Below are 26,587 nucleotides of genomic sequence, written 5' to 3'. Positions count from 1 at the left end.
CAGGTGACTCTGAGACACTTAAGTCCCAGATCTGGAGATAAGACCCCAGATCCATCAGACAGAGCCCTGCCTTCAAAATCTCATAGGAAATATGAGTTCATCCATACTCTCAGGCCAACATACAATCATATCCCAGTATGCACACATGCCTGCTTACACACACACACATGCACATGGCTGTGCTATGACTAAAGTTCTCCTAGAATTCTCTGAAAGTGTTTCTCTCCCCCACCCACTTCATGAAGAGGTCTGTCTACTGTCCCCAGGTCTGACTCTGATTGACACAGTGGCCTTATCTGGTGGGAGGCATGAAGTATTCCCTGGCATCCAAAGTGTGCACGAATGGGCAAGAGTGTGGGCAAGTGTGTAGCGAAGCCAGGTCAGCTGCCTGTCAGGGTTCTGGAAAAAAGCCCCTGGACAGAGCTGTTCAGGCTGTTCAGTAATAAACTAAACTGCTGTTTTTCGTGTGAGGAAGGGGTGTCTTTTGAGAATCTAGCCAATAGACTGTGGGCCAAGTAGAGCGATCCCTGCACAGATCTGTGGTCAAGTACTTGCTGGGCACTTACTGTGTTCTGTAGGACCCAGGACAGAGACTTCATCTGTCTGAGCCTCAGCTCTGTCAACTGTAAAATGGCATGAACACTGATCCCTGTCTTACAGGTTTGTGAGCATTAAGTGAGGTGAGCGTGTAATGCTTTTAGCAGAGAGCTGACACGGAGCACTTGCTCAGTAAATAATAGCTGCTCTTCTTCTTCACAATCTAGGGTAAGGTATCCCTTCCTCTCACCCCAGCTCTGAAGGAGCTAGCTCTAGCAAGGTGAACAGACACAGCCCGTTCTCTTTCTTCTTCCACTCCTATCCACCTTGCGCCTCGAAACTCCCCCCAGCCCACCCCCACGCTTAGCCCCGCCCCTCCCGCTGGCCCCACCTTCCAGCTAGCCAAACCCAGGCTCCCTCTCCCCGACTTCCTGCTCCCACTAGCCCTGTCCTGGCACAGCCCTGGCTTAGCGGGGCTGGAGGCTCATGGTGTAGTTTCTTGGAATGCTGGCAAAGCCCACGTGTTTCGGGGACACGTCGATATCCTGGGGCGACTGAGAGTGCTTGAAGCAGAAATTCTGCATGATGGTGGTGAGGAAGAGAAAGAGCTCCATTCTAGCCAGGCCTTCTCCAAAGCAGTGCCGCTTTCCTGAAGAGACGAGATGGGAGGTGTGGAGGTGAGGCCAACTCTCACCACTGCCTCGACCCACTACCAGACGCCAGCTGCATTCTCCCCGGGAGGAGGGGTTGGAATATCGTGGCCTGAGACATTTCTGAGAAGTCTCTAACCCTCTCTGAGCCTCATTCTCCAGTGTACCTGGGATGGGGGCGAGCTATACCAAGCTGTAACAATGAGAACTTTAGATGCCCCTTCTCCTTGAATATGCTCTCAAATATGGCTGCTATGCTGTCATCTCCTTCCCAGCCATCTGAAGAATTTAAGTGACCTGGGACAAATCTCTAACTCACACTAGGCCTTGGTTTTCCCCAGCTCTGAAAGGGGTATAAGCATCCCTTTGCTTTTTCCTGGACCCAGGTACTTGGTAGTTAGGGTAGTTGCAGCTGGTTGCCTCCAAGGTAGATTCTAAGAGGGACTTCCAAGGTGGAGAAGGATACCAGGCTACACCTCAGAAAAAGAAGGAGTCCCCGTTGGGTGTGAGTGGTGGCTTGGCAGCAGATAGTGGTCTCTTACCAATGGAGAAAGGCACAAAAGCATCACTCTTCTTAAACTGCCCCTTCTCATCCAGGAAGTGCTGGGGGTTGAAATCGTGGGGATTGGAGAAGAACTTGGGGTCTCTCAGGACGGAGCCCAGCATAGGGAACACTTCAGTGCCCTGGTGGGGAGGAGGCCAGAGGATTTGATAAGGCAGAGTAGGAGATGGGTGTGCAGAAAGCCCATGGGGGTTGGAGGGGGAATTTGAGCAGCCCAGATAAAGAGAAATGGGAGACATGGGAGTTCGGGTCCTTTGAGGGACTTGAGATTCACGACCCTGAGGTAGGAAGTTTGTGCTTCATGGGGTCTGTGTTTCCGAGGCCAAAGGTTTGGGGTAATGGGTGGTCATAGTCTCTGAGATAGGAAGTTCAGGGGACGGGAAGTTTCTTCCCTGAGAAGGGAAGTTTGAAGAACACGAATTCCATGACTCTTGAGGCTTGAGGTCTGGAGGACAAGCAGTTCATGTCTCTCAAGGCAGGAGGCTGGAGTGACATGGGGGTTCATGTTCTCTGAGAGAGGACATTTGGGGAACATGGGGTTCATATTCCCTGAGGCAAGAGGTCGGCGGAGAGATGGAATTCAGGAGTCTCTGAGTGGGAAGGTTGAAGGGATGTGGTGGTTGGGAGTCTTTGACTGAGGGAGTTGGACAGGGGCTGAGGAGCTTCTAAGGGGGATGGGGTCACAGGGAGCAGATTGGAGGTCCCTCTAGGCAGGGCAGAGCAGCACCTTGGGGATGAGGAAGCCCCGAAACTTGGTATCCTTGATAACTCTACGGGCCAGGCTCATGGGGGCCACATCTGCAAATCTTTGGATTTCATGGATCACTGCCTCTGTGTAGGGCATCTTGGCCCGGTCCTCAAACTTGGGCTGACGGTTCTTGCCAATCACTCGATCAATCTCCTCATGAACCTTGGCTGAGGGGAGGAAGGGAATATGTTTAGGTATCTAGGGGTCTGAGGGCCGGGATGATAGTCCAAGTGTGAACAACTATACGTCCATTTGTGACATTTACATGTTCAAAACAGACATCTGCCATACGCATTGTTAGCCCAGGTTTCTGTTCACCTGATCATACCAGAATCATAGGAAAAGTCCAAGGAGAAGTCTTCAGGGATGGTCTGCAATCAGAGCAGGAAGTGGCAATTGGTGGGCTTAGCATAGGAGCTATTTTATCAAGTCAGATATTTTAAATATTTTAACAGCTGGTGAAACTTGACTGGTGCCCATCAGCTAAATATCACCCAGTCTCGGGATAGCAGGGCGTGTCTGAGGATCCAGGTATCTGAGAGAGTTGGGAACATTGTCGGGGGCTTACAGGATTTTTGAGGATCTGTGACCCCCACTTTCATGCACCCTCCAGCCTTACCCTCTATATCTGGGTGCTTCATCAGCAGCAGGAAGCCATAACGCAGGGTTATGCTGACCGTCTCTGTGCCACCAATGAAGAGGTTCAACGTGGTCAGCACCAGGTTCTTCAAGCAGAACTCCGTGTTGGGGTTCTTCTGCTCCCGCACTGAGAGGGGGCTTCAGGACAAGCTCACTCCTCCATGGTCTCAGGGCCCTTCTGAGGTTTTTCTTTAGGGCCTGCTTCTCCTAAATCCAGAACAAAGGTGGGAAGAGGGATCCTAGTTCTGCCAGGCTTTCTCTGGTCTGCAAGCCTTTTCCCTGGCTGCTGGCTCTGCCTGATTTGCTCTTCTCACATTCTCTGCCGGCTATCTGTCTTTTAATTATCAGCTTAGTGGTCACCTTTTTTGGTAGGAATATTTAGAAAGAGAGGGATAGTGAGAGACACTGAGTGAAAAAGAGGCACAGAGATGGCATGATAGAATGATTCAGAGAAGGTTAAAGAGAGACCAATTTTCTGAGACACAGACACAGCATTTTAAGCAACAGCATCCTATTCCTTCACTAAAATTCTTGAACCTTACTATGGAGAAATCCCTCCCTTGCTCCTTTCACCTTGAACTTCGAGACTCCATAAAGCCTCCTCTCCTTTCTTCACAAAAGTGAGATTGACCTCCAGATGGGGGAGGGGACACCCCCCCCCCCACTGTCTCATGGTAAAGCCAAGTCACCTGTCCGCACAGGTGCATCTGATAACCAGGGTACGAAAGGTAAGAGAACATGGTGGCTAAAAGCACCAGGCCAAACGTGAAGGACACCAGGGTTTAACCTAGTTCCACTGCTTCCTTGCTTTGTGACATCAGGCAGTCCACTTATACTCCCTAGGCCTCACTTCCCTCAGTTGTAAAACTGCGGTCATAATAGAACCTCCTTCAAGAGCTGTTCTGAGTTTTAAGTAGGCGAATACCGTGAAGCACTTAACATAGTGCCTGGCACATGGTAGTGTTATGGAAGTGCTTGCTGTTATGATTTGCATGCACACGCCTGGCCCTGGGTAAGGGCTCAGTAGATGGAACAGTGGCGGCTAATTATAACTTGAATTGTGAGGTTTATTGTGATAGGGGACTCATTCGAATGGGCCTCTGTTCTCCTCCATCCCCAGCCTGATTTCCCTCTGCCTGGCTTTGGACCTGCCCGCCTGGCTGCTGGGGTGTACCTGCTGCATGCGGATGAGGAAGGAGTCGATGAAGTTCCGCGGGGAGTTGGGATCCAGGGTGCGTTGGTTCTGCTCCACCTTCTTGGTTATGAAGTCCTCCAGGCCCTGCAGCTCCTTAAAGGCCTGTTGCTGTGGCCCTGGCAGGTGTTTCATCACTGAGTAGAACATCTCATAGAGCTGAGGGTGGGGGACAGAGGAAGGAAAGGGAAGGACTGCTGTCAGTGGGCAGGACTCGATGGCAGTGGGACCTGTCTCAGGGCCAGGAAGGCACTGAGTTAATCGCACCTGCCCAGGTGTTGAGGTATTTAGATGGGGCTGGATGGGAATAGATATCTAAGTTTTCACATGAGGTAAGTGTGAGCATTCCTGTCTAAGAATTTAGGTGAGATGGATTGAGACACATATCCAGGGTTCAGATATTCAGATGGGGCTGGATTGGAGCACAGATCTAGATGTTCAGATATTCAGGTTAGGTTGGGTGGGAGACACCTGTCCAAGTGTTTACCTATTCAGGTGGCACTGGTGTGGGCGGTCAGTTGTCTAGGTGTTTAGACATTCAGGTGGGCTCAGTAGGAGACAACTGTGCAGATATTTTGGGGATCTAGATTGGAGGCTTCTGTACAGGTGTTCAGGTAGTAAAGTTGTGCTGAAGTGCAGGTGTTAAAGTGGAGGAGATACTTCTTCAGGTGTTCAGATATTCAAATTGCCCAATAAGGGTCCTTTCTATGGGTGTTTAACAGGGCTGGGTTGAGGGACATTTATTTGGGTGTTTGTGGAACAATCTATCCAGGTGTTTAAGTGTTTAGGGGTCTTGGTTGGGGTACCTGTCTAGATGTTCAGATATTTTAGTGGGCTAGACAGCAGGCTTTGTCTAGATATTCCAGTGGACTAGTTTGGATATGTGTGTAGATATCAAATGATTTTGGTGGGCTTCATTTTGCAGCACCAGGTGTTCAGGTATTTAGGGGGTGGGCTGAGGTGGTTACTACTCCAGATGTTAAGAAATTCAGATGGAAAGAAGGAATATCTTAACAAGGGGCACCTGTGAGGTATTAAGGTAAGTTGGGATGGAAACACCTGCCCAGGCGAGAGAACTTGGTTGAGAGCATGAATCTTGCCTGCAGGCTCTGGTTTGCTTTTGTGTGTGTGTGTGGGGGGGGGGGGGGGGGCGGGGCAGAATCAGGGCATCTGTTGAGATATCCAGGTGTCAGTGGAGATTGGGTATTGGGAGCCTGTCCTGAATCTGATGCAACTGTCCAGTTGTCCAAGAGTCGGGGCTGGACTTGAGGGACCTTGTCTGGAGGAGATTGGGAGTTTGGGACACCTGTCTCCATGTGGAAGAGGACTTGGCATGTTGTAGTAGGGACCTGGTAGAGCCATACTGGGATGGGTTACCTGCCCCGTAGATGTAGCTGTGAACTGGAAGCTTCCGTGCATCATACGCAGCAGTGACAGGAACTCTTTGTCCTCATAGTCAAAGCGGTTCCCAAAGACAATGGAGCTGATGACATTGGAGACAGCTTGGCTCAGGAAGAAGGTGGGATCAATGAAGTTGCCTGGGGAGTGGGATGGGATCGGGGAGAGATGGATTTGGGGAAGAGTCAACTCAGCAGTCAGTTGCCAGTCTGAAAATTTGAGGGGGCCACTGACGTGAAGAGCCAAACTTTCCAGCACCAGACCCCAGAGCTGAAAGCCTGACACCTTCCCCCAACCTAGTCCCCTTCCCAGGCAAGAATGCATGTGTCCCCATCAGGTGTTTTTCTCCTCCTTCCCGAATACTCCAGGGTCCCCCCACTCACCACGCATGCTCTGGAAGGCCTCAATGAGGAAGCCCGCCTCCTCCTGGATGCGCTCCTCAATGCCACGCTTGCCCACTCCGAAGTCCCTCAGTGTGGTGATGGAGAAGCGCCTGAGCTGCTTGGCCCGCTCCCCGTTGCTGAATGCCACGCCTGGGGAGGGAGCATAGGAGTGGAGAAAGGGCAGAGAGGGGCAGGGGCACAACACAGACCAGCCCCAGGGGATCCTGAGAAGTAGGGAGAGCTGAGCAGAGAGAGAGGGAGCAGGTGAAAGATGGAGAGACTCTGAGAGAAAGCCAGCAGAGAGAGAAACAGCAGAAAGAGGGAGATATAGAGACTCAGAGTCAGAGAAATACAGAAAGAGAGACTGACTTGGAAGAAAAGAATCAGAAGGAGAGAAGCAAGACAGATGCACAGAGAAACGGAGATATAGAGACACTCATGAGAAGAGGGGAGGGAGGGAGGCAAGTGAGATATGTGGAGTTTTGAGAGGTATATATAAAAATGTGAAACATTCTAAAACTGAGCCTAGAGAAGAAAGGAAAATATGGAGAGAGAAACACAGGTGGTCTGGAGAGAGGAGAGACCCACCAGGAGACAGGAGCATGGGGACTTTGAAGCAGAAATAATGTGAGATTCTAAGATTAAGGAAGGAGAAAGAGTGGGAGAGGGAGAGAGAAACACAAGGAAGCACAGAAGCTGAGAAGAAGAAAAAGACAAAAGACACACGGTGACAGAAGACAAGGGTTCCAAAGCAGAAATCAAGAGGTTCTAACAGTTACAGAGAAAGAAGAGACATCTAGTGAGAAGGAACAGAGAGATGGGGCAGAGACAGGCAGGGAGAAGCAGAGAGGCATAAACTCTAAGATGATTTAGAGACAAGAGAAGAGGCACCAATGAACAGAGATGGGGCCAGAGAAGACAGAAGAAGGCTCTGTCACAGCCTGAGGGGATGGGGGAGCAAGAAGAAGACTGGAGACCCCACTGAGGTCACAAAGTCAGCCTGCCCACATTCCCCCACCAGTCCCTCTCACCATAGCCTTTGAAGATCCGGTCAGCAACGGCCAGCTCTCCTCGTCCACTGAATTCCTCTGCCTGGTCTAGCAGAGCCTCCTTTACAGCTTCGTATCCACGCAGCACCACGACCCTCCGGGGCCCCAGGTGAACCATGCACACTGGCCCATAGCGCTTGCTGATCTGATGGAGGTGGGAGTGGTTAGAGGGAGCAGCCCCAACTCTGAACTGGCCCTGTACCTAGGCCTCAAGCACTAAGATGCATTTCCCCATAGGTTCTCACAGGCAAGAGGCTGGAGATCCCAAGATCTGGTGTTTCCTGCCTAGGATCCTGATGCTGAACCTTCAAAATTCCCCTTTCCTGAAACTCTGGTCCAACTTTGTCAATCCTCTGCCTCAAAATCCTAGCCAAACTGGTCAGGCACACACCCCCACACCATTCCACCCATCTCCCTCTGATGGCACCTTCATGAGGGAGTCGTATATCTGCTCTGTGTCCAGCTGCAGGTAGTTCCTGATGAAGGGCAATGGGGTGGGTCCAGGAGGCAGCTTTCCCCAGAGCTCCCTCTGCCACCAGACTGACATGAAAACCATTAAAACCAGGCAGGCCAGCAAAGCCACCAGAAGCAGCCCTGAGGCCAGCATGGTGGCCCTGAAAGTGACAGCCAGATGGTGATGGCTGGGAAGGTTTGCCTTTATACTACCTGGGAGAGATGGTGGATTTTGGTCCTGATGGTGTAATTGTCTCATTTCACCTCCAAACTACACCTACAACCATGCTCCCTGCCTAGCTTGGGACACAGCCAGCAGGGAAGGAGGAGGGGGACCCCAGGGCAGATGAACAGGGATTGGGCCCAAAACTGAATTTGTGGCCCCTCAAGAGGGGCCACCCCAGTGCTGTGGACTTCAGTGCGGGAAGCGGTAGATAAATGCCACAACTGAATGCTTGGAGTATTTGCATGGTGAAGAGGGTCCTGAGCTTGAGATTTGGAGTCTCAGTGTGAGAAGGCAACCGAAAGTTGTGGATTTTGGGGTCTCAAGAGGAAAGAATCTAAAGATCTGGATTTAGGATTTTGGAATGAGGTAGGATGTGTGGTTCTTGATTTGGAGGTCTTTTGATGAGGAGGGATATAGATTCAAAGGTCTCAGAAGAGATTCCAGGGAATAAATTTGAGGGTCTTGAGGTGAGGAAGGACCCCAGGCTGTGGATGTGGGTTTCCTGGGTGGAAAAGTATACAGAGAGTGAAGCTGGATCAGTGAGTCAGCACCTGACCCCAGGCCTTGAACCACTGTTGTTTTGGACACGTTGCCACCTCTTACTGCCCAGAATCCCCATTGAGACCTCAAAGCAAGGTCAGGATAGGTGACATAGAATTGCCCATCTCTGGTTGGGAAAGAGGTTGAAGTCCAGAGTCACATTTCAGTGAAAATTACCACAGAACAGAAGTATGATCTTAGTTGGCTGAGGGACTGGGCAGGATTTGTGAAATAGTGATGAAAACTACCAGTATGATACCAAAAAGTACCAACTCTCTCAAGCATTATAATTTGCAGGGATCTCCACTAGCCCCCTTCCTAGATCCCTCGGTAAGCTCACTATGTTGATTTTGTCATTTCTGTTATTATGTTATTCTTAATGTTTCCCATTTTATATATTGGAATATTGAGGACAGAAAACAAGGACTGGGTAGGGGGCTGACATGTGACTCCTGTCTCTCCTGCTCTGCACTCTTATGCCCCCTTTCTGGGACTGAGTTTTCCCACCAATGTAAAGGGAGTATTTGGGAAGAGAAGGTAAGTATTTGAGGATGTCTGAAGCTCCCTTTAGAGGTAATTCCTGATTTGTCAGGGCTGTTATTAGCTGATAAAGGGAACTATAGCAGGATAGATTTGGGTAAAGTCCAGTGTCGGGAACAGAGATGAGCCTAGGGATGTTGAAGGTGGGAGTAGATAAAAGATGAGTGGCCCTGCTGTCCTTCCCTCTTTGTCATTCTTCCTTACTAATAAGGACAGTTTCTCTTTAGTGAGCACTAACTGTGAAAATTAAGTCTATGTATACATGATTTTATCAAATCATTATAAAAATGAGGCTGGTTCATTATCATCCTAAATTTTCAGTTCAGAAGACCAGGACTCCACAAAACCACCTGCTTGAGGTCACAGAGGTAGTAGTAGAGACCTAGGATTTGAACTCTCTTCTCTTCTTCACAACTGACTAGTCTAGCCCACCCTGGGGCCAGGTAGAGACAAAGTTGAGCAACAGAGGGGTGCTGAGACTGGCTCCAGCATTGGACACAGAGATTACACTGGCAGGTTCTGCTTTGGCATCAGGTTATCCTGGAGAGGGAATAGCATCATGTTGGTATCAAGTTTGCCCCATGGTAGACACTAGGATTGAAAACATGCTGACAGTGATCTTGATACCAGGAGAGGATTAATAGGGCCACTTGCAGTACAAAGAGGGCTCTGAGAGTAGACCCAGGTAGCCATTGAGCTGGCTTCAGGAGGGCAGAAGGATGGCAAAATACAGGCTCTTAGGTTAGTTTCAGCAGGCTCTGACATGAGCATCAGGCAGGAGCTGAGACTGGGCATCAAGCTCTGCACAAGTCTTTGTCCATCTCTCTCTCTTTGTCTCTCTCTCCTTGTCTCTGACTCTCTATCTTGCTCTTTTTCCTTCCCTGCAATTCAGCTTGCCCTTCAACCTTCTTATGTGCTTCTAAATCTCTTTATGATTGCGTTATTTTGTCCAGTGGATTCTCCTAGATGCTTCTATCACGTTTCCTCTTATGTAGACATCTGTATATGGTCATGTGCCACATGATGACATTTAGGTCAACAGTAGACCACGTATAAGATGGTAGTCTTCTAAGATTAGTACCATAGAGCCTAGTCGTGTAGTAGGCTATACCACCTAGGTCATGTAAGTGCACTCTATGATGTTCACACAATGATGAAATCACCTAATGATGCATTTCTCAGAACACATCCACATCGTTAAGTGACACATAACTATATGTGTCATTCTGGGTGCATGCTTGGGTGTCTGTGCATGTCTGTGTGCATTTTTGCTTCAGCATGTCCATGTTGATATATGCATTTATGCATTTGCATGTCTTTGTGGAGTTTGCGTTTGTGCATAAGTGGGTGTCTGTACCTCTTTGTGTCTATATATGCACATCTGTGTGATGCATGACAGGGTGTGTGCATGTCCATGACAGTGTGCCAGAATGCATGCCCATCTCTATGTCTGTCTCAGGGTAACATATGTACGTGCTTTGGGACATTCCTGTTGGGGGATGTCTACATAATGTATGACTCTGTATTCATGTCTCTGTGCATGTACAACTGGTGACTATATAGGAGCACATGGATGTTTTTGCGTGTGTGCATTCTAGTGTAGTATGCAGGCATATGAGCCATGTTGTATACACATGTGCATCTGAGATCTGCTTATGCCTGTGTTTGTATTCAAGCACAGCCCTGCCCAAGCTCCATTTCCCATCTTAAAAAGACAAAGAGTTCCCTAATTTTTCAGGATATTACCTCCCTCAGTTTACAAGGATCACACTAGGTAGGAAAAGCCTCCATAGGACAGGTGTGTCTTGAGAGCATTTTGAGGTAAGTCACTACCATTGAATTGATTTAAATATCCTCTCAGAAAATACTCTTTCCCACAATATCACCCCCAGCCTCCTAAGCCATTAACAAAGTCATTGAACCAGTGGGCACCAGACCGACTACTTGATGCCATTCTGTAATGAATGCTGATGAGGACACAGAAGATGACCAAGACACCCCTGGGCTCTGCCCTCATGGAGCTCCTGTTCCAGAGAGGGAGACAGACCAGTCACAAGACATGACAGCTGAGAATGGACAGTGCTGGGATGAGAAGGCTCAGGCAGAGGGGTCACAGCTGGTAGGAGAAGGTCCAGACAGAGAGTTCAGGGCTGAGATGAGAAGGCACAGGACGAGAGGTCAGAGCTGGGGTAGGGGAGGTACAGGTGTCTGTAAGAGGCCAGATATGGCACCTGATTCAAAGTTGTAGGTTCAGGTTAAGCCACTGGCAGGCTAAGTGGGAATTTTCCATCAAAGAATAGGGAAAGCTGGGAGGGAGAGTTCCAGGCAGAGGAATCAAGTTGTATAAAGCCCAGAGGCCCATGAGGCATGGTTGAGTGCTGTCAGAGGGTACAGATCTGAGACTTTGTTCTCTGATGAGACTGGAGCCATCAGCATGAGCCAGACTTTCGTGAACCTTCTGTGACTTGGTGGGGAGTTTGGACTCTGTCCTGATGCAATGGGGAACCACAGAGGGTTTTAAGCAGGGGAACAAAATAGTGAGATTTTTGTTTTAGGGTGATTCTTTAGATCTTTGGAGAAGATGACACAACAAGCTGAGAGATAAAGAAGTAGATTCTATAGGCATCTAGGTGAGAGAGGATGGAGCCATGATGATTTGAGGAGTGGTGGGTTGCAGAAGGAAGAACTAGGGAAGGAAGAACTAATTCTTATTTGGTTATAGGTTGGCTGTGCGTGGGTTAAGGGAGATGGAGGAATCCAGTGTAGGAGCTAGATAGTAGTGTTGTTTACTGATTGGAGACACAGATCAGGAGCAGATTTGAGGCAGGAGATAATGAGTTGAACTTTGGACGTGTTGAACCAGGCACAGTCTCTGCTGTTAGGGATTTCTTAAGCTAGTGAGAGAGAAGACCTGGATAAATTAAAGTCCTCACTGATCCTATTCATATTAATTAGTAATTATTAGTAAAAATTTACTGATTAGAGTTGAGGAAGGCTTCTTAAAGGAGGTGTTATTCAAATTGAGTCTTGTGGGATGAGTTCACAGATAGGAGAAGGAAGGAAGGCAGTGTAGGCAGAGAGCCACACAAGCCAGGTCTTCTACCTGTAATATGGATGGAACAGAACAGATGCATTTCACAGCTATACCTCCCGGCTCCTCCACAAGCCTCATGAATTAACTTTCTATCTTCTACCCTGTAGACTGACCCAAAACTCTCAGGAAAAACATGGCTCATGCACAAGTGTGCCAGAAATCTATGACACTGTCTCAAATGAGAACCTTTTGTTTTTTTAAGATTGGCACCTGAGCTAACATCTGTTGCCAGTCTTCTTTTTGTTCTTCTTCTTCTGTTCTCCACAAAGTGCCCCAGAACATAACTGTATATTCTAGTTGTAGGTCCTTCTGGCTCTGCTCTGTGGGACACTGCCTCAGCATGGCTAGATGAGCAGTGTTAGGTCTGTGCCCAAGATCCAAACCAGCAAAACCCTGGGCCACCGAACCAGAGCACGGAAACTTGATCCCACAGCCATGGGGCCAGCACCATGAGAATCTTTTTTTTTTTCAATTGAACCAAAATTGACATAATATGAAATTAACCATTTTAAAGCAAACAGTTCAATGCATTTCGTATATTCATAGTGTTGAGAAACCACCACCTCTAAGTAGTTCCAAAACATTTCCAAATGAGAATCTTCAGTGAAACTTGTTGTTTTCAATTTAAATGCTAATCCTGCTAAGAATGATATCATTCACTGAGCTTACTACCTTACTATGTGAAGCTTTTTTCGAGCATGATCTTAATAAAGTCCTCACAGCAAGCCTATGAGGTTGGTTTTATCACTCCCATTTCGCAAATGAGCTAAGTAAGGCCCAAAGAGTTGGAAATGAGCTGCTTTGGGTTTCACAGCTAATAAGGGTAGAGCCTAGACATGGCTTTGTGTAACTCTAAATTTCATGCTCTCAATCACCACTCTAAACTGCTAAACCTCACTTTCTTTTTCTTTATGAAGCATCAGAAATCTGTCCCTGATAGCCTGCGGTTCTTGAAAAACTTGGCTGTAAGCTTGAGAAGAGAAGTTCAAAAAGCTTTTTTAAAAATTTTTTAAAGGTCTCCTAATAGGAGAGAGAATTGACCTTCTGTCAATTTTTCATTCCTTGGAACATTAAGCAAAGATCCAGAGAACCAGTCTTACTACCAAGGTCATTGGCAATGAGATGGTAAATGCACCTAGCGAACAGGGGGATTTGGTCAGAGAGTGACATTTTTGAGTTTCAGAGTGATGGCAAGGATTAAGATGAGGCTGTGGGAGTTCTAGCTGAAATGGAGTGAAGGATACCGCCAAAGAGAGAAGAAAGTGAAGGTTCTACCTGTTTGATTCTTTCCACGGGTCATGTCCATGACCACTGAAGTGCCTCTTTTCCAGAAGTACTGGGAGTAGGCAGAAGGGGAGAAGTTGGTACATGACAGGGATAATGGAGACAGACTCAAAAGAGGAAAGCATGATATAGAAGGGTGGAGCAAGGCTCTGAGGAGTTTCTGATCCTGGTAATGGTTGAGTAGCTCCCTATGGATCCAGTACCCTGAAAAATAACAACTGTAAACTCAGAATGAAACATTTTTAAAAAACAAAATTACTTGAAATTACTGGAGAGTGAAGGGGGCTGGGAGAAGGGAATTTCCTGTTTCCTATAGCTTTTGGCCCAAAGGCAGGCCCTGGACAGGGCCTTAGGGGTGGCTCAAACTCAGATAGAAATTTGCACTTTTTCAGACTTGAAGAACCAGAGGATGGAGTTCAGGGTGATTACAGAGCCTAGTGGTAGTGGTAGTAGAATCTCAAAAAGGAGGTAGCCACAGAGAGGGAGCCCAAAATTCTATGTACAAACTGTGTCCAAATTTTTGACTGATTCTTGAACTACTAATCTGCTGGAAAACTCCAAGTAGTACCAACAAAGGCTAAAAGCACTGAAATGAGATTTCAGAGCTGAGCATCTGAGCACAGCCAAGTTAACTGTTCCCTGAAACAAAACAAATCCATATTGTTCAACAGAACATAACAGAATCCAGAGTCTCTACAGTGTATCACTTGTAATTTCAGAATGTAATCCAAAATTACTAGGCAAATGAAGATACAGGAAAATATGGCCATACACAAGACAAAATGCAATTAATGGAGACTGATCATGGTATGACCCTAATGTTGGAATTTAGCTAACAAGGTTTCCTTTTCTACGCTCCAAGATGTCATAGTGGTATTGGGAAGCAAGAGGTATTGACCCTACCTTCTGACCCTGAGGCTCATTAGAGGTAGTTAAACGAGGAACCTTCATTGGAGAGAGTTTGAAGGAAAGCTGTGCTCTTGAGAGGAGAGCCTATTCTGAGTACAACTGGAAAATGGAGAGAAAATTTTGACAAGTTGTTCATTTATTAATTAAATATTAATAGACCACCTACTATGTGCCAGGCACTGTCCTAGGTGTTGATGTTATAGCAGTCAATAAAACAGTCCCACCTCTGACCCCATGGAGTTTACTTTCTCATTGTGTCCAGGAATTTAGTTCCAAGACATTCTGCCCAGGAACCTACTTTGGGAAGGGAACATGCAAGCAGCAAGGAATAAATGGTGTCTTAAAACAAGCTAGCTAATAATAATGACTATGTTTATTATTACAGCTAATGACTATTGAATGCCACGTGCCAAGAACTATGCTGAATGATCTACATGCATTACCTTTTTAAATTTTCCTAGAAGCTCTCTAAGATAGGTTATGTTATTATTGACCAGGAAGCTGCAGAACCAAGACTGGAATCTAGATCTAACAAAGGTAAATCTCTTAATCACTACACAATATTGTAGTCTACCAGGCAAGATGTTGGAAATATTAAAAGGAAAAAGAATAGTCTGGTTTGAATGAAATCAATTCACATAAAGTTAAATTTGAAATGACACATTTCACTTAACTTGAATCCTTAAATAAATCACGCAACTCATTTTTGATAACAGCATGGCTTCTGATTTTCTTAAGGAGTTTGGCTTCTTTTTTGGTGGCTTGGTACTTTGACTGCATTTGAGAATTTCAACAGTTTCTGAGTCAGATTTCCACTCCAGGTCAGCCTTGCTTTTAAGGTAAGTTAGAGAGTGGAGACTTTAAAATGTTAGGAAATTGCACACAAAGTTGTTGACGCTCTCTGTATTTAAGGATAAGCAAGGTCAACATTTTATTCCTCTCTTTCTTTATGCCTTTTTATGAGGATCCCAAGGAGATGGGCAGAAAGATGTCAGGAGCTGAAAGAGAAACACTGGTAGTATAGAGAAAGCCTCCATCTTTGAACAACTGTTAACAGGTAGATATTACCTTATACCATCCACTCAAGAAGTCTGAATGGAATAAAGTTAAATATTAAACAATCAAATCAAATAACTGACAAAAGATTAATATCCTTGTATATACATAACTCCTAAGAATCAATAATAACAAAAGACACAGTCATTTTACAGAAAAGGAAACAAAAATTACCAATGACACCAGAAAGAGACTTAGCCTCACTAACAATCAGGGAAATGCAAATTATAATCAAACTGAGACTTCATTTTGGTACTCACCAAATCAGCAAAATCTAAAAGTATCTGATAAGAGCAACTGATGCAGAAGATGTGTTCCAATGGGAACTCTTCCCAGTGATGGTAGGACTGTAAATTATGCAATGATATTGAAAATGTTTGGCTTTACTGCACAAATTTTACTCAACAATCTCCCTCCTAACTGTGTATGCACTGAAGACACTCATGCAAGTTTGCACCAGGAGACGTACAAAAATGTCATGAAAGAAATCCAAAATGTGCATCAACAATAGAATGGATGAATAGATTGTGGTGCTTTCATAAAGTGGGTTTATTCACACAACATATTCATTCATGAGTGAGAATGAATTACAGCCACTTGCATCAACGTGGATGAATTGCAGAAACATAATAATGAGTGAAAAAAGTAAATCACAGAGGAATGCATATAATGTGATTCCACTTAAAGTTTAAAAATAGGCAAAACAAATGTAATCGAACAATGTATGGTTTAAGGATAATTCCTATTTGTTAAAACTATAAAGAAAGACAAGAGAATGATGAGTAGAAAATTCAAAATGGAAACTGTTTCTAAGGGGAAGCAGGAACTATGATTGGAAACAGACAGACAGAGTGGGCTTCCGAAGTATTAATAAGGTTTTATTTCCTAAGCTAAGTGGTGAGTGTTCATTTTCTTTTCTTAAAACAGTTCATATATACTTTTTCCACTCATTTGTATGTATGCTAGGAGTAGTGGGTTCAATGGTGGCCCTCACAGGAAGTATCTGTGTGCTAATTTCTGGAACTTGTGAATGTTACCTTGTTTGGAAAAAGGATTTTTGCAGGTGGTAATTAAGCTAAAGATCTTGAGATGAGGATATCATCTGGGATTATCCGAGGTCACAAATCCAGTAATAAGTTTCTTTATAAGAGAAAGACACACAGAGAGATGATCATCTAGAAAAAAATCAATAAAGAAACAGTAGTCTTGAACTATACTATAGACCAAAAGCATCTAATATACATACCAAACATTTCATCCAACAGCAGCAGAATACACATTATTCTCAAGTGCACATGGCACATTCTCCAGGATAGATCACATTTTGGGCAAGAAAACAAATCTAAACAAATTTAGAGAGATTGAAATCATATCAAGTATCTTTTCTTAGCACAATGGTTTGAAAATAGAAATCTATTGGACCATTTTAAAAGGTATTATATACATGCGATGGGAATATCAGAAGGAGAAGAAAGAGGAAAAGAAACAGAATAAATATCTGAAGCAATAATACCTGACAACTTCCCAAAATTATGACAGAACACAGATGAAGGAAATTCACAAAGCAGCAAATAGGATAAATACAAAACATAACAGAACCGTATGTAGGCATGTCATATTCCAGCTGCAGGAAACCAAAGACAAAGAAAAAAATTTGGAAGAAGCCAGAGGAGAAAACAATCTTACCTATAGAGGAGCAAGGATAAGAATTACATTGGGCTTCTCTTCAGAAACTATGCAAACAGGAAAAGAGTGGAGTGAAATATTTCAGTGTTAAAATAAAAGAATCACCAACCTAGAATTATGTATCCAGCTAAATTATCTTTAAAAATGAACAGAAATAAAGGCTTTCTCAGACAAACAAATATTGAGTGAGTTTGCAGGAAATGCAAAAGAAGTTCTCCTGAGAGAATGAAAATCATATAGGTCAGAAATTTGAATCTACATAAAGAAAGAAAGGGCGTTAGAGAGGGGAAAACATGAAGCTAAAACAAAATCTTTTGTTTTCTTATTCTTAATTGATTTAACAGATAGTTTGCTCCAAATAATAAAGCAACACTGTATTCAGGGATTATAGTTTATGGATAAGTGAAATGAATTACAGCAATGTTCTAAATTTTGGGAGTTGGCAATGAGGAATACTCGGTTATAAGGTAAGTGCAAGAACAAGTACTTGCACTAACTCTTAATTGATATGCTGTTATTTGAAAGAAGGCTTGGATTAATTGTAAATGTATGTTGCAAACTCAATGGCAACCACTGAAGAAAGTAAAAAAACAAAGCAGAAGTAGAGTTGATATGCTCACAGAGATGAAAAAATAGAATCATACAATATGCTCAAATAAAATCAGAGAAGACAGAAAAAGAGAGGAAGATCAAACAAAAAAGAAAAGAAACAAAACACCCACAAATAGAAAAATAGAAAATAAAACAGATGTGGTAAATATTAATCCAAGTATATGAATAATCATTTAATTTTTTTGAAGTCTATAGATTTATTTTCCCCCAGTTTTATTGAGGTAATAAAAATTATATATATTTAGGCTGCACACTGTGATGTCATTTTTAAGACATACAACGTGATGATTTAATGTACGTGTACATTGTGAAACGATTATCACAGTCAAGTGAATTAACACATCCATCACCTCCCATAGTTAGCTTTTTTGTGATGAGAACACTTAATATTGATTCTCTTAGCAAATTTCATGTATACAATACATTGTTGTTACCTATAATCACCATCTTCTTCATTAGATTCCCCAGAATGTATTCATCTTATAGCTGAAAGTTTGTACTCTTTGACCAATATCTTCCCATTTCTCCCAGCCCCTAGCGCCTGGCCACCACCATTCTACTCTCTGTATAAGTATGACTTTGTGAGACTCCACATATAGGTGAGATCATGCACTGTTTGTCTTCTTGTGTCAGAGTGAACCCTAATCAAACTATGGACTTCAGTTAATAACAGTGTGTCAACATTGGCTCATCACTTGTAATTTTGTCTCACTAGCTACAATTCAAGTGCTCAATTGCCACATATGGCTAGTGGCAGTCATGCTGGGCAGTGCAGATCTAGAGAGAAGAGGAAGTACCATCTCTACTTCTCCTCCCTCAGCCAAAATGGGAAAGGAAATTCTGTAATTTCATGTCATTCAAGTCACTTATCTCAGTGGTTAAAGAGAGAGTCTTGATGGCTCACCCCTTGGGAGCAGGAGCTAATCATCCTCCCCCTTTAAACATGAATCTCAGAGAAATAAGAAAGTTGTGCAGTTAACATCCGATGTTTACTTAATATTAAGTAAACATTAAATATTCAGTAGAAAATGAAAGAAACTTGGTTAAAGCATTTTTGGTAATGTCTTTCTCAAGTTCTACATCTTTCTCTTATTGAAGGAAAAGCACCAATTAATTTATTTAGAGTCTGGTAAGAAAGATGTTCTGTTCTATTATGATTGTCCAAATATTTCCAGAAGATAGTTTCATAATACAAATATCTCACTACAAATTTCTATGTTATTTTACGTGTCTAAATTTAAATTTTTACTTTTTGCTGGCTGTGTAACATTTCATTGAGTGAGATATACCAGTTCCCTATAGAAGGATGTTGTAAAAGGCCATCTCAAGTGCAAAGTCTTTCAACTCCTGCTTGGCCACATAAAAATGGTCCTTGGGCCTGAAACACTTCCTTACCAAGAGATAAAGAGCCAACACAACCGGTGCTAGGTTTATTATATGGGTAGGAATATCTTTCCCTGTTTAAACTCAATGAGTACTCCCTTGTTCTGCTTAAGCACGTGCAGCATTAAGGACCTGGCCAACCCCACTGTTATATCTGGCCTCATGGGGAGGAGACAGAGTTCTTCCATGCGTCACAAGAGTGGTTCATGATAGGCAAATTGGCCTGATCTTGCTCTGTCTCTTCTCTATGTAAGTAAAGCATTGTTCCATCCATCCAGTGCTTGACTGCATTGTATTTTCCTTGGCAGCTCCAATACAAGATGCAGTGGGGAAAAGCATTTGCACTTCTATTCCTGCTGGTTGGCATTGTGGTGATGTTGGCTATCCTCCATGTAGCTGGAGTCCTCCTCTAGGCTTGGGAACCAATTCGTGGTGTTCTGCTCCATTGGCATTTATAACCAATGCATGCTTCTCTGCTCAACAATGGGCATGTAGTATATTTACCTTATTTTTTTCTTTATAAGAATTGTTGAAATCATTCTTGTATTTCCATCTTTGCACACTTCTTTGAAGTATAATTGTTGGGTCAAAAGCTATGTACAGAAGAGAAGATATTTCTAAAATGAGATAATTCGGCAAATCACAAAAGAAAAATTAGAAATAATTTGACTTCATATGAAATAATTTCACTGTTTTTAAAAAAAACTTAATTCAAGGGCAAATGCATCATGAGACTCTCTTTACCCAAAACCAGAAATAAAGCTTAGTATCTCATTGTCTGACAAGCTTATTGAATCAATGAGAAAAATTCTGAATGTAGAGTAGGTACATGGATCAAGGACATGAATTGACAACTCATAAAAGTAGAAATACAAGGGATCAACACACAAAAGTCCTGTCTCATTGCTAATCAAAGAAATAAAAATTTAAACCATAGTTTGTCACTTTTTCTTGCTCATTAAGTTAACAAATTTTGAAAAGGCTGACAATACATATGTCTCATGGGGGAGCAGGATGAGAAATTCTGTTGGGGGATTCAGAAAACCTAATATAAGGGTGCTAAGGACAGTGACACATATAGAGAGAGAGCCTTTCACACACTCCACACTTAAAATCTCAAGATATTCTGGGCAATCCATAAAGAATTCAATTTGTTTTTGTTGATGATCCATCTAAATACCCAGGGGCAGAACACTCTAACCAGTCCCTAATAGCTGCCAGATCATCAGCAGCCCACTCAAAAGAAGGAAAATGAAGCTCATGTTTCCTAAATTATCTGATTTTTCCTTCTGCCTCTATCGTCTTTCTGTTCTACAAATCTGGCTTTTGCCCTTCTTAGATAAAATCCACCTATTATAGTTTTTCCTTGATACCAGTAATTAATGTGCTGGACTGTGAGCCCAATGTGGTTAGTGGCTGGGTCTATTCTGATCACCTTGGTATCATCGGGTCCCAAGAGTGCAGAATGGAGGACAGAAATGTGTTTTGAGTGACTGGGTGCCTAGTAGCCCTGTATTTCTCCTCATGAGTGTAAGTGAAGGTTCTTTAAGAGTCCAGAGCTCTTCTGTGCTTTACCTAGAGACATTAGTAATTCTCTTCCCTACTTCATGTATTAGACTTGCACATAGGAAAATTTGAGAAAAGATTTTTGCAGGTGAGAATGTCTGATGACTGTTAGGCTATATACTTGTCGGTAGCTCTGAAACCTATGTTATGGAGAAAGCATCAAGGCTTTAGTGATGTGTGTTTGTGTCTGTGTCAGGCAGGGAGATGTGCTATTCAGATCTCCCTTCAAGAAAGAACTTGCTTAGTGGTTACCATGAGGATGGTATGAAAGATATTGGAGATGAGACATTCCATTTTCTTATAGCCTCTTATCTCTATTAACCTAAGCAGGTTCCTTCCCTTTCCTCTCCCCTCCTGAGCATATTGTCCTGTTTTTAATTTTGTGAGTTTGTGGCTAAGTTGAAGGGTTTATCATTGCTTTTGATGTTTTCTTTCCCTTTCTCTTTTAAGTTGTAATTGAGCCTTTGCCTCCATGTTCTAGTATAGAGCTGCAGGTTTCTGATCATGTCTGTCTATTTATCTCCTTGCTCAGAGCCTTGTAGATCTTTGTCTATTTGTTGCTGGTGTGATGGCAGCTTTATTTCTTGTAGGGGAGGTCTAGTGGTGATGAACTCCCTCAGCTTACGTTTATCTGGGAAAGTTTTTATTTCTCCGTCATATCCAAAGGAAAGTTTTGCTGGATAGAATATTCTTGGCTGAACCTTTTTGTCTTTCAGTATTTTGAATATATCATTCCATTCTCTCCTAGCCTCTGGGGTTTCTGCCGAGAAATCTGCTGAAAGCCTGACAGATTTTCCTTGTAGGTTATTTTCTTCTGCCTTGCTGCTTCTAATATTCTTTCTTTATCCAAAACTTTTGTGATTTTTACTATTATATGCCTTGGAGAGAGTCTTTTCATGTTGATAAAGTTGGGCATTCGATTAACTTCATTTATCTGTAAATCTCAAACCATCCCCATGTTTGAGAAGTTCTCAGCAATTATTTCTTTGAACAAGCTCTCTGCTCCTTTCTCCTTCTCTTCTCCCTCTGAGATACCTGTAACTCTTATGTTGCTATTCCTACTTGAATCAGATATTTCTTGAAGAATTCGTCTGTTTTCTTAAAATCTTAGTTCTGCCTCCTCCTCCACCTGTAGAATTTCTACATTTTTATCCTCAAGAAGATTCATTCTTTCCTCCAGAAGATCAATTCTATTTTCTTAATGATTCTAGATTATTATTTATTTCATTAATTGTGTTTTTCATACCCAGAATTTCTGCTTGTTTTTTTTTTTATAGTTCCAAGCTCTTTGGTGAAGAGATTTATTTTGTTGCTGACTTCCTTGAATTGTCTTTCTTTTCTTGTTTTCTTGTAAGTCATTGAGTTTCCTTATGATGGCTATTTTGAATTCTCTGCCATTTAGGTTGTATGTTTCTGTGTCTTCAGTGTTGGTTTCTGGAGAATTGTCATTTTCCTTCTGGTATTAATTGCTGCTGCAGTTTCTCATGGTGTTTGATGAACTAATCTTTTGTCAGGGCATTTGTAGTATCCTTAGGACACAGATTGCCCCTGTTACTTGTAGGGGGGAGAAGGAGCAGTGTTTCTGGCCCCACCTCATCTGCTGGAAGCAGTGGGGGTATTGTGGGTGTTTGCCTCAGCCTGGGATGTGTTCAGGCACTTGTTTGGACTGTCCTTGTCAGGTGGGGCTTCCTTGCTAGGCTAGGGCCACTCTTTGGAACCTAGGGGTGCTCTGAGCTCCCCTTCCCCACCAGTAAGTGATCACCAAAGGGCCCAAAGCTTCCGCACCTATTCCCACAGCCACCCAGACCTGGTCCCTCTTTGGGAGTGAAGCTGCACTGTGAGTGCTTGTGCCTGCCTGGGAAGTGTTTTCCCCAGCACAGAAATCTGCTAAGGTCCCTGTTTATGATCCACGGTCCATGGGACCTCTGTGCTTGGTGGGCAGGGTTTCTTCACCGGGACCTGAGCTGTGGCTGATCTTTGATGGCCATGGGACTCAGTGGATACCCCTCTCTGCCAGGAAAAAGAACACACATGGGTTCAAAGCTGCCGCACCTATTCCAGCAGCCACCTGGACCATTCCCTCTTTGGGAGTACAGCTGCATTGTGAGTGGTTGCACGTACCTGGGGAATGTTTGCCCCAACATGGAAATCTTCTGAGGTCCCTATTTACAATCTACAGTCTGAAGGCCACTGTGCTTGGTGGGCAGGGCTTCCTTGCTGGGACCCGAGCTATGGCTGCTCCTTTATGGCACAGGGACACAGTGGGCTCCCTCTCTCTGCTGAGACAGCAACCATGTGCACAGGCTGAGGGTTACCTCCTCCTCCTCTTAGAGTCTCCCCGCTGCATGTTCCCACTTTCTGGGTACTTGCACTAGTTTGAAAAGGATTCATGTGTGTGCACAGGGCTATTGTGGGAGAGCAAGACATGCTCATCTATCTCTGCCACTTTCTGGGGGGCCAGTTCATCCACCCTCAGATGTATAGCTGTGTGTGTCTCTCAGGTATCCTGTTGTGCTGTGTGGGCTTCTTCTGTTGGTCAGTGAATGTCCATTTAGTTGTAGCTCAAAAGGAGGAGAGACAAAAGGAACATCTCACTCCACCACGTTGTTGACGTCCAGGAGTGCTTTATATATTCTGGATATTAACCCCTTAGCAGATATAAAAATATTTCCTCCCATTCTATAAGGTGCCATTTCACTCTGTTGATTGTGTCCTTTAAAGTACAGAAGTTTTAAACATGATGTAGTCCAATTTATCTATTTTTTACGTTTTTTGCCTATGCTTTTTGTGTCATATCTGTAGAAAATGTAATGACAAATACAATAACTATAGGGTTATTCAAGTTATGTATTTCTCCTTTGGTGAGCTTTGCTACCTTGTACCTTTTGAAGAATTTGTCCATTTCATCTAATTTGCCAACTTTATTGCACAATGTCTTTATAATACGATTTTATTATCCTTTAAATATTTATAGAATCTATAATGATGTAACCTCTCTTACCTGATATTGTTAAATTGTGTCCTCTTTTTTTCCCTGTAGATGTGGCTAGAAGTTTGTCAATTATATTGATCTTCACAAAGAGCTGTATCTTTAAAAGATGATTTTTCTTTACCGCTTTTCATTTACCATTTCATGGATTGCATCTCTAATTTTTATTATTTTATTTCTTTTCATTGCTTTGGGGTTCATTTTCTCTTCTTTTTTATTTTCTTAAGTTGGAAGCTAAAATCATTGATTTAAGAACCTTCTTCTTGGAGTGATGTCAGCATCATGTTGTTGTCAGTTGTTCTCTTTTTCTCTCCCCTCTAAATTACAACCAAACATACATTTATTGACCAACAGAGAATTCCCTACACAGCACAATAAATGCCTAAGAGATCCAGGAAGCTATACAGCTGAAGGTGGGCAGACAAGACTCTCAGGAAGCATTGGAATTATGGTAGCAGCCTGCTCCAACACCCACAGTGACAGGAATCCAGTTCATGGATCCTTACCTAGTGGCTAACATGAGTGTGAGTTGAGGTAAGGGCAGCCCAACCCCACTCAGGTGTGAACACCCATGGGCAGGCAGTGGCCCTGGATGCAAATACAAACACTCATGGGGTACCTGCTGCAGTTGACAGTGGCCTCATGTACAAGTGAATAGCCATGGCCAGTGGCTGTCCTGCCCTGTGATGGTCAGTGAAGCAGTGGCCATGGCAATGGCCCAATTGCACAAAGGTGAGTAGATGGGGTGGAGCACCCATCCACCATTAAAGGCACCCCTGACACCAAGTTCACCTGCAATGAAGGCTGAATACAAGTCCATGGGTCCCTGGGCCCCCACGAGTGATGGTGACACCTGTGAACACAGCACCCTTGGAGGTGGTGCAATCAGCAGTGGTTAAAGTACTCCATCCACCCCCAACTATGGAACAGCAGCACAAGTGTTGCAAGGGCAAGAAGATCCAAGCCATTGGAAAGCTAGTGGAGGGACACAAGACCCAAGTGATGAGAACCAAAGAAACCAAAGCCATATTCAAATAAGAAAAGGTGATTACTATCACAAATGTGCTAGCAGATGATCAGTTCATCAAACAGCATGAAGAACTACAGTAACATCGCAGAACAGAAGGAAAATGACAACTCTCCAGAAACCAAACATGAAATCAAAGAAGATTACAACCTAACTGATAGAGACTCAAGAGAGCTGTCATAAAGAAACTCAATGAGTTACGAGGAACCTCAGAAAGGCAGTTCAATGAGCTCAGAAATAAAATTAATCAACAGAGGAATACTTTACCAAAGAGAATGTAGCTCTAAAAAAGAAAAAGAGCAAACATAATTTCTGGATATGAAGAACACGGTGAATGAGATTTAAAAAAATAATGTTGAAAGTATTAAAAATAGAGTAGACCTATGGAGGAGAGAAATAGTAAGCTGAAAGACACAATCCTAGAAATGCTTCAGGTAGAGGAGGAGAGAGAACTAAAATTTTAAAAATTGAAGGAGTTCTTTGAGAAATATCTGACTCAATTAGGAAAAGTAACATAGAGATAATAAGTATCCCAGAGGGTTAAGAGCAAGAGAAAGAAGCAGAGAACTTATTCAAAGAAATAATAGCTGAAAACTTCCCAGACCTGGGGAAGAAACTGGACATGCAAGGATATGAAGCTAAGAGAACTCCTAATTACATCAATCCAAAAAGACCTTCTCCAAGGCATGTAATGTTAAAACTGTCACAATTCAACGACAAAGAAAAAATAATAAGGGCAGCAAGACAGAAGAAAATAAGCTACAAAAGAACCCACATAAAGCTTTCAGCAGCTTTCTCAGCAAAAACCTTACAATCTAAGACAGAGTGGAATGATATATTCAAAATACTGAAAGACAAACATTGTCAGCCAAGAGTACTCTATCCAGCAAAATCATCCTTCACATATGATAGAGAAGTAAAAGCCTTCCCAGACAAACAACAGTTGAAACAGTCCATTGCCACTAGACCTGCCGTACAAGAAATGTTGATGGGAGCCCTCCTACTTGAAGCAAAAGGCAAAGGTTTACAAAGGTTTGAGCAAGGAGATAAATAGACAAAGTCAGAAAATTGCACCTCTGTATCAGAACAGATTAGCAAACACTTAATTATAACATAAAGGATAAAGGGAAAGAAACCATCAAAAATACTATTAACACTTCCATTTAGTCACAAACTCACAACACAATAAAGAATAATTGGTGACAATAAAAACATAGAAGGGGAAGAGGAAAGAGATGGAAGCTGCATAGGTTAATGGAGATAAGAGGCTATCAGAAAAAGGACTATTTCATCCATGAGATCTTTTATAGAAACTTCATGGTAACTACTAAACAAAAACTCAGAACAGAGTCACAAGTCATAAGTTTAGAGAAGACTGAGAATACCATCACAGAAAACCACCAAACTGAAATGGCAGACAAAAATACAAGGAACAGTAAACAATGGAAATAGAGAAAAAGTGCAAAACAGAGATAAAATAGCAGTGTTAAGCCCTCGTATATCAATAATTACTCAAAATGTAAATGGGTTGAATCCACCAATCAAAAGACAGAGAATGGCTGGCTAGATTTAAAAACAAGACCCAACAATATGCTGCCTCTAGGAAACACATCTCAGCTCTAAAGACAAACATAGGCTCCAAGTGAAGGGATGGAAGATGATAATACAATGAAATGGCAAGCAAAAGCAAGTAGGTGTAGGCATACATATATCAGACAAAGCATACTTTAAGATAAAAAGATAATGAGAGACAAAGATTGGCATTACATAATGATAAAAGAGACATTCCATCAAGAAGACATAACAGTTATTAACATATATGCATCTAACAAAGGAGCACCAAATTATATAAAGCAACTATTAACAGATGGAAAGGGAGAAATTGACAGCAACACAATAATAGGAGGGTACGTAAATACCCCACTTAAGTCATGGATACATCTTCCAGACAAAAAGTCAACAAGGAAATAGTGACCTTAAATGAAACACTAGACCAGACGGACTCAATAGATATGTATAGAACATATCATCCAAAAACAGCAGAATACACATGCTTCTTGAGTG

At 43.2% G+C, this 26,587-nt stretch overlaps 1 protein-coding gene across 1 annotated transcript; it reads right to left on the bottom strand.

The window, feature by feature from the left end:
• Window positions 1–971: 971 nt before the first annotated feature.
• LOC103543474 (cytochrome P450 2A13-like) lies at window positions 972–7,796 on the bottom strand. The gene is made up of 10 exons (XM_070557861.1): window positions 7,586–7,796; window positions 7,141–7,303; window positions 6,110–6,259; window positions 5,706–5,866; window positions 4,311–4,487; window positions 4,022–4,024; window positions 3,117–3,255; window positions 2,477–2,664; window positions 1,730–1,871; window positions 972–1,186 (listed from the first exon to the last, which is right to left on the bottom strand). The coding sequence occupies exons 1-10, from the start codon at window positions 7,763–7,765 to the stop codon at window positions 1,005–1,007; spliced, it is 1,485 nt and encodes a 494-aa protein (XP_070413962.1). The 5' UTR covers window positions 7,766–7,796; the 3' UTR covers window positions 972–1,004.
• Between the last annotated feature and the right edge of the window lie 18,791 nt (window positions 7,797–26,587).

This window comes from Equus przewalskii, chromosome 9, assembly GCF_037783145.1.
Source record: "Equus przewalskii isolate Varuska chromosome 9, EquPr2, whole genome shotgun sequence".
Taxonomy (NCBI): domain Eukaryota; kingdom Metazoa; phylum Chordata; class Mammalia; order Perissodactyla; family Equidae; genus Equus; species Equus przewalskii.
Note: the sequence above shows the minus strand (reverse complement) of the source record. Positions and strands in the feature narration are given on the sequence as shown.